The sequence below is a fragment of the Abramis brama genome (genome assembly GCF_963993115.1).
Source record: "Abramis brama genome assembly, chromosome: 2".
Lineage (NCBI taxonomy): Eukaryota > Metazoa > Chordata > Actinopteri > Cypriniformes > Leuciscidae > Abramis > Abramis brama.
The window spans coordinates 1,592,975-1,605,890 of record NC_139964.1 but is presented as its reverse complement, the minus strand read 5'-3'; the positions used below and the strand labels follow the sequence as shown (position 1 = coordinate 1,605,890).

The window sequence follows — 12,916 nt, the reverse complement described above, 5'->3', positions numbered from 1 at the left end:
TCCCATTCCTGATACTCAGACTGTGCTCCGATAGAAGAAGAAATCAGGGTAGAGTAATCCAGCAATGCATGCTTAGAAGTAGCACCCCCTCCTCACAGTCTCGCTCATCATCCCCTTGCCCTGATAACCTTGACCGTCAACCAGGAGTATCAGCACAAGTCCGTCAGACTACAGGTGACCATCGGCCCCCTCCTCTTCCCCCTTAGCAGCAGCTATTTAAAAAGTTTTTAACATTATAGCCATTCAGCATTACACTGTAATTGAAAGCTATCAATCTTTTAACATTTATTATGCTTCAACAATATAACTTTTAATTTAAGTGAACTTAAAACAATCCTCACATAAACCCAAAATAAATGTAATATAACTTAAAATTAATTTGCATAGTTAAAACATATTAATTGATTGAGATTTATTGAGTCATTTGCATAAAATTAAGGCGACAAATGTAGTGAATGTGTGTGTTTTCTCATCGGGCACTGAACAGAGTCCCTCATTAAGAGGCTAAAAGCAGGTTTAAAACTTGCCCCATTGAAGTCAACAGGGTGCAAATTTTAAAAAGAGGATAACTCGCCCTAGGCAACACCGATTTTTGTCGTTGTTCTCTATATTTACAGCACTCCAAATTTACAAAAAAATGAGCTCAATGTTAAAATTGACCGGAGTTCTCCTTCTCCGAAGTCCGAATCTCGCGATAATTAGTACGTCACCCAGGTAATTCTCGCCTACTCTTTTGGATTCGTAGGTGTTGTGTTTGTCTAACACAAATTAGAGTCGAGACAACGATGGGTAATTCTTCTTTTCTTTACTGTGCAATATCAGAATGAACAACTTTTGTGAACACGTGTTTCTTCTTTCTTTAGACAATTCACTGGCCAACCAGAATCTAACCCTGAGTAAATCTAGATTGGCCAAGCAGTGCTTATTCCTGAGTTTACTCTTGGTGCATTCTACTCAATACACTACAGAAGGCTACATACTTTTTCGCTCGCCTACTCTTTTTCCCATACTAAATAGTAGGTAAGTATGCGGTTTCGGACGCAGCCGTGTAGAAACTCTTCAATCCGCCTCAGGGTTTTCATGTTTCAGGTCAGGTGAGCTCTGATGCACAGGAGCTGGTGGAACAGGTGTGACGACTCTCTCCTTCAGGAAACAGATCGGCGAAAACAAGTTAAAACACTTGATGGATGAGGAGAAGACTCTCACAAATGTCACACTTTACGGTCAGTTATTTGCTTCTGATTTGATGTGTAGGTCTACATATTATTATCACACGTGCGTCGTTAGATCTGTGTCTGTAACTCATTTGTTGGCTCGGTTTATGCAGAACAGAATAGCCTCTAAACCGCCTTTCTTTTTCTGTTTCATGTCAGAAATAAAGCTTGATTTCTTATTTCCCCATTGATGTATACGACATGAGTTCATGATGTTTAAGTTTATTTGTCATGTGCATAAAGTTAGTGAGAGATTGTACATTGAAACGCTTGTATCCTACAACAGCACAATTATACCTGTCGTGATTATTGATTAATCGTCTGCTCGCTGTTATTCTATATAGGCCTAATCTCAGTTATTTGAGAGAAACACAATAAGTTTTCAGTTTACATTTGAATCGCCTTTTGCCAAAGAATTAAAAACCAGCTTTCTGAAGTACACAAAGATAGTCAGAAAGACCCTTAATATGAAATGAAGGTTTGTGGGTTTGATCAAACTGCATTCATTTATTATAATTTTCGCAGCGTCTAAGTACATAATATGGGCTTTTTTTATTATAATTTTATTATGATTCCAAGTTAAAAAAATAAAGTTTTTCAGTTGGATTGGTGTTTATTCTGTTTAGCATATGAAGTATTTCACTGATCATTCTGATTCAATTTCAGTGAGTGAAGAACAAAATTATACTCGCATGTATATTAGGTGTATTGGGTGTATTAGGTGTAGCTGCTCAGTTCATTTACTTTTGAAAATCAAGTTATTTTTTGTGGCTTGATGTACAACTTTTTTTTTTATTGTCTCTTATAACAAAAACTTTTTTATTTTATTTAAACCCTTGAAAATGCAGGTCCTGTTGTAAATAATAGAGAGAAATCACTTTTTTAAAACTGTTGTTGCATTATTAACCCTTAGCAGATTTCGACTCATATATCAAATAGTCAGTATATATTAGTTTGTATAGTATTGTATGTGTGTGAAGTGACATATGTTCTGACTGTAAACATTGCTATTGCTGTAAACGTCACAGAGGAATATGTGCACAACACTGTAAAACATAATTAATTCAGCATAATGATTTATTATAGTTGGTCAGGCCTGACAAGCCCATATCTAGTGAAACTTCATCTTCTCGTCTTCATTCTCGTCTTCATAGTCTTTAACACGTCCAGTGTTGTGAGAAGAACAACAGCATATGAGCTTCTAAACAGAAATGTGTCTTGATGGGCAGTTTAAGGTGTAAAAGACCAAAGAGATGTTTCCCTTCACATCCTGAAGTTATCAAGCCTATCAAGTTGTTTTTTGCTGTATTAACTATTTATAAACTGCTTATTAATGTCTATTACTACTTTATAAATTATGGATTAACTGTTTACTAATGCTTAACTTATGATTAATAGCGTGCAGTTATTATAAGGTGTTTATCAGAGGTGGGAGTAAGTCACACATGTGCAAGTCACAAGCAAGTCTCAAGTCTTAACCTTCAAGTCTCAAGCAAGTCCAAGTCAATTTTGGGAAAAGCAAGTCAAGTCAAGTCAAGTCGTAGCATGGGTCACAAGTCATTGGCAAGTCATACAAACGTTTGATGATTTAAATGAATTTATATATTAAAATAAGTTAAAACTACAGAAGTTGTGGACTATGGTTTTATTTGCAACATTTTTTTTAAAAATATGAATTTCCACATACAGCTCAGTGGTTACTACAATAAAAATCTATAAAATAAATAAAATTTCAAACTACATAGCTTAAAATGTAAATGTAACTGAAATTAGGCCAACATTAAAGCATGAAAAAATAAATATGCCTCAAACATTGCAGAAGATCATTAAAAGGTATTAAACAATTCACAATTCATGAATAATGGTTCCTATGACACCAAATGGCATTCTTCAAACTGGCATCCCCTTTATATAAGTTATATATTTTTAATTATGAAGTTAAAATCGCCAATAGGTGGCGCCAAATCACCGTCTTAATGTACAAGTCATAGAAGCATTCATTCACTGATTTGTTCAAAACGGCAGATTCGTTCTGGAACTAAGCAACTAGGTCCCTGAATCACAAATACACATAACTCTTTTGTGGCTTGTTTGGAACCATTGTCATTGGAGAAATAGAGCAAAAACAGATAATATTTGGAATATTATGTCTAAAATGTCACATCACAATATTCACTCTTTTTTTATTAAACTGTTTTTATAAAACCATTATCACATTTGCAATCGCGCCAATATTCTGAAAATATTTTTTTATATCATATGTTATAGGCTAATTATAAAAATAACTCATACTAGGGCAATTTTTCCACCACATTTTTAATTTTGGGTGCATATTAATTCTGCTGGCATTTTGCCCTCAACCCCCTGATAACATCTAACCCTGCTTTAAGAGAAACATAAAACACGACAAAACATTAACAGTTTTCTATGTTGTTTTTTGTCATTGGAAAGAACGACATATTTGGCTTTAAAGCATGATTTGAAAGAAATGTGGCAAATGTTATACAAAACGTATGCCATCATTAATTATCATTTAATTATTGACAACATTAAGCTACATATGAAAACATAATTGTGTATAAAGAGGCATGCTGTTTTGACCAATATTCTCTCTAGATTTAAAGATAGTCAAATTAACTATAAGAAACAGGTTAAACAGGCCATAGCTTACTTTTAGACGTGGTGAATGAAGTTCGACTGTTCGAGGTTGTGATGGTCGTCCGATATCCCTTGCCTGTTATTATGCGTACAGCAACTCTTCTTGTATAAATATGGTCAATTTCTAGTGTTTATATCCAAAAAGAAACGATGCTGGGAGATGTTTTTGTATTTAGCGCGCTGCCATGCTCACCGCGATGTAGCCTATGTTTTTTTCTGGGCTTGTGCAGCGTCACGCAATCGCGCAAAATCTGATGACTGGCGTCAATGGTTCCGTTGCTTTCATTTTGTTCATCAATTGATGTTGCAATGATTTATATAAAAATGTATATCAAGTCATTCTCGAGTCATACAGTTCAAGTCAAGTCAAGTCTCGAGTCATTGGATCTCAAGTCAAAGTCAAGTAATTTTCTTAATTTAGTCAAGCAAGTCTCAAGTCCTTAAATTTGCGACTCGAGTCAAGTCATGTAACTCGAGTCCCCCATCTCTGGTGTTTATGCAAGAATTGTTTTCAGATTTAGATTCTGCCCTCATGAGAAACAATCAATGGTGAAACATTTATCTCACGCACAATAAACGTATGAATGTTTGTTTCTTTTCTGTGTAAATGTGGACTGTCATATGTGTATGTATTGTGTGGCCGTTGGGCATCCGCTGTAGTCATGTGCAACGAGAGTGAGGAGGACAATACAAAGTGACTGGCATCTGAGCAACAGTTCCGAGTCCTCTCATCAATATAAAACTAGGCATGGACGAGGTGAAGAACATGAGCTACTGCAGTCTGACTCTCTTTAAACTCATCTATTTTCTTTTTCTCTCTCAGAGTTAAACTAGCAAAGCCTGACCATCGCAAGTGGTCAGGTGTTTGACTAAAGCATATGAACTTTTCACATGGTGGTTGAAGAGAAAAGGTAATTTATTATTATTTTAATTGGTTCAATTATCTTTTGCCCATTTATAAAGAAGAAATTATGGATATATTGTCTTGTTTTCTGTGTTTCTATATCCAGGCCAGGTGTCAGTTTTATCTGAAATGATGCAGGAGACTCAGAGATCTTCATCTCCAGATCCCAGCTGTGTGTGTCTGAAGAGCAATCAATCCTTACCTCATCCTCCTGACCTCAGTGATGAACCAGTGACCTCTGACCCCAGTGGTAAACCAGTGACCTCTGACCTCAGTGATAAACCAGTGACCTCTGACCTCAGTGATGAACCAGTGACCTCTGACCCAATGTAAGTGTGAACCACTGATCTATATAGAATGACTGGATAGCTCATGATGTCATAAACAGTGAAGCCCCCACGCCGCCATATAGGTATTCCCCAGTGATCTCATGCGTTCTATTGGACCAGTGTTTAAATGCATTTTAATGAGGATTTGTTTAAAGTCTGAAATTGTTCCTGTTTAATAAAACGGCAATGTCTTCACTGAAGAGCTATCTTCACAGGTAGGAAAAACAGTTTGATACTATTGATTAAGTAGTGAATGCTAAAGACCTATATTTTTTTGTGAATTGATGAATATTCAGGTGAATATTGTTTCATGGCCACAAATTAATAATACCTCAGCACGTTTTACTAATTTGTTCCCTCGTTTTACTATATTTTGGTCACATTGTAATTCGTTAAATCAAAGTGAGGGAGGGAATTGGTTAAACGTGTCCACGATTTATTAAAACGAGGGAACAAATAAGTCGTCGTAACGCCAAATTATTTAGATTATTTAGATCAGATTATTTAGACAGGACGCATAAGAGAGAGAGAGCACTCTCATCCTCACCGTCTTCAGTCAACACGAGCGCTGTATGCTCTCTCTCCCGGCCGGCCTCGCGCATATCAACATCAATTGAAATGTTAGTAAAAGGTTGGAAGACCGATTGTGTTTTATAGATTTGTAGTTTGTTCAAATAAAGTGTTTGATTAGTTAGTAAGTACATGTTCAGGAAATGCATAATACTGATTATATGGGATAACGGTAAACGCACTCTGCACGAAGCTCTTTTGAAGCTGTCAAATGGTGTCGCTATTGGACACTTAATTGTGATTATTGCAGATCTGAGGTTTCTTGGAGGAATAGCGACAATTGTGCATATAAATTACTACTTACAGGGCTTGAATTACAACCTGTGGGCAGTTTTTCTACATCCTTTTGTGAACGTCGTTTTACACTTGTTTACTGCACAGCGGGTCATCTTAAAAGTGCCGTCAGGACCAATCTCTGTATACCGGCCGTTGGAGCCTCTGCTGGTAGGGAATCGTAAGATGGCCGCTCGAACACTTCCGGTGGCTTCACTGCCTGCTGCCATTTTAGAACATCATGAGCTATCCAGTCATTATATAGATCAGTGGTGTGAACATGTTGCTAGATGGTGATTTAACTATAACTAGTGAGTGAGACTAGGAGATGACAGTTCATGTGAGAGCAAAAACACAGTGGATGCACGCTGTGAGATGAGTTTTTATTTTTCACTTTACTTCAAATCAATGGACAAAATTTCAGTGATGAAAAACTTTGATCCTCGTGTCAAAAAAATAACACATCAAATATATGAAAAATACAAGACTGCCATCTGTACTTATTTCCTTTATTTTATCATATTTTTTCATCTGTTTTTTTTTTCTCAGCAGTGTGAATATAGATGATCAGACTGGAGACCAGGATTCTCCTCAGCCAGTGAATGATGAACTACAGAGAGTCAAACACAGACACAAAGCCAGCATGAAGAACAAGTATGAGAGATTATTTGAGGGACTGAAACTCCAAGAGAATGAAACCCTCCTGAACAGGATCTACACACAGCTCTACATCATAGAGGGAGAGAGAGGAGGAGTGAATGAAGAACATGAGGTTTTACAGATGGAGAAAACAGCCAGAACACAACACTCACAAGACACTCCAATCCACTGCAGTGACATCTTTAAAGCCTCTCCTGAACCAGGACGCGAGGAGAAAGAGCAGATCAAGACTGTTCTCACTAAAGGCATCGCTGGAATCGGGAAAACCGTCTCTGTGCAGAAGTTCATTCTGGACTGGGCCGAGGGAAAAGACAATCAGGATGTAGATTTCATGTTTGTGCTTCCATTTCGAGAGCTGAACTTGATCCGAGATCATCAGTACAGTCTTCACAGACTTCTGCTGGACTTTCATCCTGAACTTCAAGATCTGGACTCAGAGATTTATGAGGAGTGTAAAGTTGTGTTCATCTTTGATGGTCTGGATGAAAGCAGAATCACACTGAGGTTTTCAGACGCTCAGGAAGTTTCTGATGTGACTGAGACTTCATCAGTGGGTGTGTTGATGTCAAAGCTCATGAAAGGAGATCTGCTTCCCTCGGCTCTCATCTGGATCACCTCCAGACCAGCAGCAGCCAATCAGATCTCCTCCAAATACATCCACCGTCTGACAGAGATTCAGGGATTCAATGAGCCTCAGAAGGAGGAATATTTCAGGAAGAGAATCAGTGACGAGCATCAAGCCAGCAGAATCGTCTCACACATCAGAAGAGCAAGAAGCCTCCACATCATGTGCCACATACCCGTCTTCTGCTGGATCTCCTCCACTGTGCTTCAGAAGCTCCTGGAAGAAGATCCGAGTGCAGAAATCCCTCAAACTCTGACTGAAATGTACATCCACTTCCTGCTGATTCAGATCAACATGAGGAATCAGAAGTATGAAGAGAGAGATCCAGAGAAACTCCTGCAGTCCAACAGAGAAGTGATTGTGAAACTTGCTGAAGTGGCTTTCCATCAGCTGATGAAGGGCAATGTGATGTTCTATGAGGAGGACCTGATTGAGAGCGGCATAGACGTCACTGACGCCTCAGTGCATTCTGGGATCTGCACTGAGATCTTTAAGCAGGAATCTGTGATTCATCAGAGGAAAGTCTACAGCTTCATTCATCTGAGTGTTCAGGAGTTTCTCGCTGCTTTCTATGTGTTTTACTGCTATTTAATGAAGAACAAGGAACCACTGCAGCTTCTGGATGTATTCTGGTCTGATGAAGTCTCTCTGTATGATCTACTAAGATCAGCAGTATATAAAGCCCGCTGGAGTGAGAATGGACGGCTGGATCTGTTCCTGCGGTTCCTGCTGGGCGTCTCACTGGAGTCCAATCAGAGACTCTTACAGGATCTACTGACACACACAGAGAACAGCTCAGAGAGCATCAGAGAAACCACACAGTACATTAAAGACATGATCAAACATTCATATCCTGATCTCTCAGCTGATCAATCCATCAATCTGTTCCTCTGTCTGCTGGAAGTGAAAGATCAGACTCTGTCCAGAGAGATTCAGGAGTTTGTGAAATCAGACAAACACTCAGAGGAGAAACTCTCTCCGTCTCAATGCTCTACAATCTCCTACATGCTTCAGATCTCAGAGGAGGCGCTGGATGAGCTGAACCCCATGAAATACAACACATCAGCTAAGGGGAGAAGAAGACTGGTACCAGCTGTGGTCAACTGCAGAAAAGCTCTGTGAGTGTTTAATCATTAATAGCTAAAGAACCCTTTTTAATAATGCATCTTACATCTTTACAGGGGTCATGACATGGAGTTTTTACATTATTTATTATATTCCCTGAGGTTCACTTATACTAGTGGAGCCAAACTCAGTTCCCTAGAGCACAGGTGTTCAAACCCTGGGTCGCCAGGATGATTTAAGGAAAATGGAGTTACATTTAAAATATAATAAAAATAATAATTTGTTTTCATAAAGTCATAGTCTATAGGGCTGTATAAAAGGAATAAATATGCTAAATATATTTGACTTAAATAATTAACAGATAAACAAAAGAAAAGAAAAGCTGTGTGACAGTATTCTGCTGAGTTTGGTTTATTTCTGTGAAGCGCTCCACAAACTAGTTGACGGGGAGGAAACCGAGACGCCAGAAAACACATCCTGCTTGTTTTATTTATTTTACAAAGCCTCAGTGTTCTGGTTTATTATGAGTGTACACAAATAAAATTAAATACTTATCAGTTTCGATTAGAGATGCGCCGATCCGATACTCAGTATCGATACTCACGGGGGTGATCGAGACACTTTGGCTTAACTTTGATGATGTTTTGCTGGAAAGTGCTAGTTTCATTTCGTGCACGCGCATATGAACGCTTGTTAACACACAAGGTGAGGTGTCACTGTCAGTCTTTTTACATCAGTGCAAAACTAGGGTATGCAGATTAATTATTATTAATATACATTATTCATCAGCATGCATTGATTAATCCCATGGCAATGGCATGTAGGAAAAAAAAAGTTAGTCTGCCGCCCCCCCCTTTTTTAGTCTGAGGAGTTTGCAGGTCTGATAATACGTTGCTGCCTCATTAAACAGCTGCGCTAAACATTTAAAAGAAATGTCTTTTAATTTTATAGTATATATCATAAATATATTTACTTGTTTTTCATGAATGTATTTTACAACAATACAAAGAGCAGTGAGTAACATTTTAACAGATTTAGTGCTACACTTATTCACTTTTATTTGCTCTCCATCTCCAATAAATAATGTTTTTTCGCTAAATGTTTAGATTTTTAAATTATTATTAGAATTATTGTGCTCATGATTTTTCTAGAGTAACTTTTGCTGCTGAATTTTCAACTAATCTAGTTTATAATAGTAATTTGTCATAGATCATGATCATATAATTTTTAAATTTTTTGTTTTTCTTTATAATGATGTTTAACACACAAAAGAGTAATTATCAGTTCAACAAACAGAGGTATAGAAATTCTACATTGATTAAAAAGAAAACTGTGCTGATATCGGATCGGTATCGGCCGATACTAAGAATTTTTGGGATCGAATCGGTTCTGGAAAAATGGTATCGGTGCTTCCCTAGTTTAGAACAATCCTACTCTTATCTGTATGACCGAAATGACGGAGTATGTTTTTATGTTTCCTCTGTTCGATCGCGTCTGCGCCTCACGCATTTAGCTTTGCGTTGTGTGGGTAGATGAACGAGACTGGGCAACAGAAATTACTCTGGCCATATTTGATTCTGCATGAATAAAAAGACAAATGAATCAAAACAAGCTCAAATCTGTGGCCATCTCTCGCCATTGTAACATCAGCCTCTCTTCAGTCACGCTACCGCAAGTGCAACATATTTTACAGTTTTCATGGTTCTCATATAAATCAAGTGTTCAACATATTTAACAAAAAAAAAAACATTTTACATAAATTAAAATAAAAAAAACTAAAAACTATTTGCTATATTTCAGATCAATATATTTGTTTTCCTTAAAATTGTAATTAACACTAACTTTATTCTCATCTTAATTATAAATAATTTATTTCTGTATAAAATAATACTACCATTAAAAACACAATTGATTTTATTTTTTAATCAATGTAGAATGTGTGACTTAAAAATAAACAGATTTGTGCTCTGTTTGAGGACAAGAAATGAAAACCAATGCAATATGATGAATGTCCAAAAGATGGCACTCACAGACTGTTTTTAAATGGGGTTGGATAAATATTTTTTGATTTTAAACCGTGTGTGTGTGTGTGTGTGTGTGTGTGTGTGTGTGTGAGAGAGAGAGATTTTGGTTGGGTGACAGTTCTAGGTTACAGTTTGACAAAAGCACAATGTTGTGTTTTATTGCGAGTGTACACAAATATAAGTAAACACTTTGCAGTTTGAATGATGTCCTGTATGAACAAAATGACGGAGTATCGCGCCCGCACCTCTCTCTCTCTCTCACACACACGCACACGCACGCGTTATAAATTCGTCGCTGGAGTGAATGGGAATATGATTTATTGAAAATATTTCAAAAAATATAAGTGTTTCTTTAGTCAATACTTTTTAATGGCTTGTGAGCTTTCCATTCCTCCTCTGCGTGATTCTAGTCAGCGCTGGATGCTAGCCACCATCGGATTGTTGTCAGCGCCAAACACATTTTTGAGCTCCTGAATGCTGATTCTTGTCAGCGCTGGACTCTAGTCAGTGCTTGAGTGCTGGTCTATGACTGGAAAAATAATAGAGTCCTTGCAAAAGTAACGATACATAGCTTAGGCTACATGTCGCATTAAACTGGAATGTTAGGCTTTCTAAATTTAGAATGTAATTATTTTGCAAGTAAACATGTTTAATCTCGTCTTGCCTGGATCTTTGGCAGGGGCGCTGGACACTTTTGAATAAGAAATAATATCAAGTCGTCAAAATACAACTCCTCAAATCTCCGCGAATCACAACAAGCGTATCAGTGAGAACACTCATTTAAACAGCATACACACACCCGAACTTGACTGCACATCATACTTTTGACATTATTGATACTGCTTTCAATCGTAATGCAATAGAAATGAACACAAAAAACCTGCCTAGTGCCAGTCTACAACACTGACAGTGGACTTGCGGTCAGGAGTGGAGCGGCTGTGGACGAATGTTTTTTTTATTTAGCGCTACTGACGTATTCTTTCACGCAAACCATTGCGTGCACACAATATGACATCACACTCTATGCATATGTTTTACAACATAATTTAACATATCCATAGTCCTTTAGACTCGAGGCCTCTGGGGATGATGGACCTGTGACTTCACCTGGGGATGTGGCCAGAGCCGAAAGTGACAGTCTTTGACCTCATGTCCCAACTCCATATGAAACAGATTCATTCTACATTATATCTTGGCAATCCTTTATCTACTTGAATTTATAAATTTTTTTGTATATATTTACATTTTTGTTATAAATACTACTTCAGTTTGGAATAACTAGGCTATGTTATGGACAAGGGAACCCTATGGTCAGTGAGTGTCAAGCTGTTCATCCACCAGTGTGGACTACTTCTCCACAACTACCACACATTTCACAATATTTTACTTTATTTTATCTTTGTATTGGCAATTATTTATCTCTGTTTTTCTAGTTTTTAAGGTGCTACTGCTGCCCCTTTAAAGAAAAGCACCCTACACCCCAACTTATTGTGCTATATTTACTCTCTTCTAGTCTTGTTGGCTGTAATCTCACTGGTCAGGATTGTGAAATTGTGTCATCAGCTCTACAATCCTTAAACTGTGTCCTGAGAGATGTCGACCTGAGTAACAATGACCTGCAGGATTCAGGAGTGAAGATTATTTCTGAAGGACTGAAGAGCCCACACTGTAAGCTGCAGATTCTGAGGTATTTAAGAACATATTAGAGATTATTTACAGTCTGCTGTTCATAATGTCAATGTGTGTTTGTAGATGGTCTGACTGTGTGTGTCTGTAGGTTGTCTGGCTGTATGGTGACAGAGGAAGGCTGTGGTTATGTGTCTTCAGCTCTGAGTTCAAACCCCTCACACCTGAGAGAGCTGGACCTGACGAACAATGACCTGCAGGATCCAGGAGTGAAGATTATTTCTGAAGGACTGAAGAGCCCACACTGTCAGCTGCAGATTCTGAGGTATTAAAGAACATATAAGATATCATTTACAGTCTGCCGTTCATAATGTCAATGTGTGTTTGTAGATGATCTGACTGTGTGTGTCTGTAGGTTGTCTGGCTGTATGGTGACAGAGGAAGGCTGTGGTTATGTGTCTTCAGCTCTGAGTTCAAACCCCTCACACCTGAGAGAGCTGGACCTGACGAACAATGACCTGCAGGATTCAGGAGTGAAGATTATTTCTGAAGGACTGAAGAGCCCACACTGTCAGCTGCAGATTCTGAGGTATTTAAGAACATATCAGAGATTTACCACACCAACACAGAAAAGATACAAAGGGACAGGTGCTAGCTGTTGGAGATTATGTGGGAAAAGGGAATCTAACCATTATCATATTTCTGGGCAGTGTCAGAAATTAACCCAGTTTTGGCAAGGGATTGAAGGGAATTTGGCAGCTGCTTTTGAGGTGACGATTCCTTGTAATTGTGAATGTTTACATCTTGCTTACATCATTCTTCCGGCAGCCAGTAAAAAAGTAATTACAAAGAAATGGCTAAAACCAGAGCCACTTACAGTTGATGATTGGATTGACATATCACACACACACACACATATATATATATATATATATATATATATATATATATATATATATATATATATA

The 12,916-nt window shown here is 37.8% G+C and overlaps 1 protein-coding gene across 3 annotated transcripts in view; it reads left to right on the top strand.

Annotated features, from left to right (window-relative positions):
- Positions 1 to 1,117: 1,117 nt before the first annotated feature.
- LOC311077434 (NLR family CARD domain-containing protein 3-like) overlaps positions 1,118 to 12,916 on the top strand; it is a gene marked incomplete at its 3' end in the record, with an annotated part of 63,843 nt that continues 52,044 nt past the window's right edge. Inside the window, exons 1-7 of one of the 3 annotated variants that reach the window (XR_014604889.1) lie at positions 1,118 to 1,223; positions 4,696 to 4,783; positions 4,883 to 5,105; positions 6,498 to 8,351; positions 11,886 to 12,009; positions 12,100 to 12,273; positions 12,364 to 12,537. Coding sequence is in view for 2 of the 3 variants with exons in the window: in XM_084105896.1 (XP_083962022.1) it covers positions 4,906 to 5,105; positions 6,498 to 8,351; positions 11,836 to 12,009; positions 12,100 to 12,273; positions 12,364 to 12,537 (2,576 nt within the window). Of the gene's footprint in view, positions 1,224 to 4,695; positions 4,784 to 4,882; positions 5,106 to 6,497; positions 8,356 to 11,835; positions 12,010 to 12,099; positions 12,274 to 12,363; positions 12,538 to 12,916 lie in introns of those variants that run through there. The other 2 variants (XM_084105896.1, XM_084105897.1) reach the window with 2 other exon arrangements.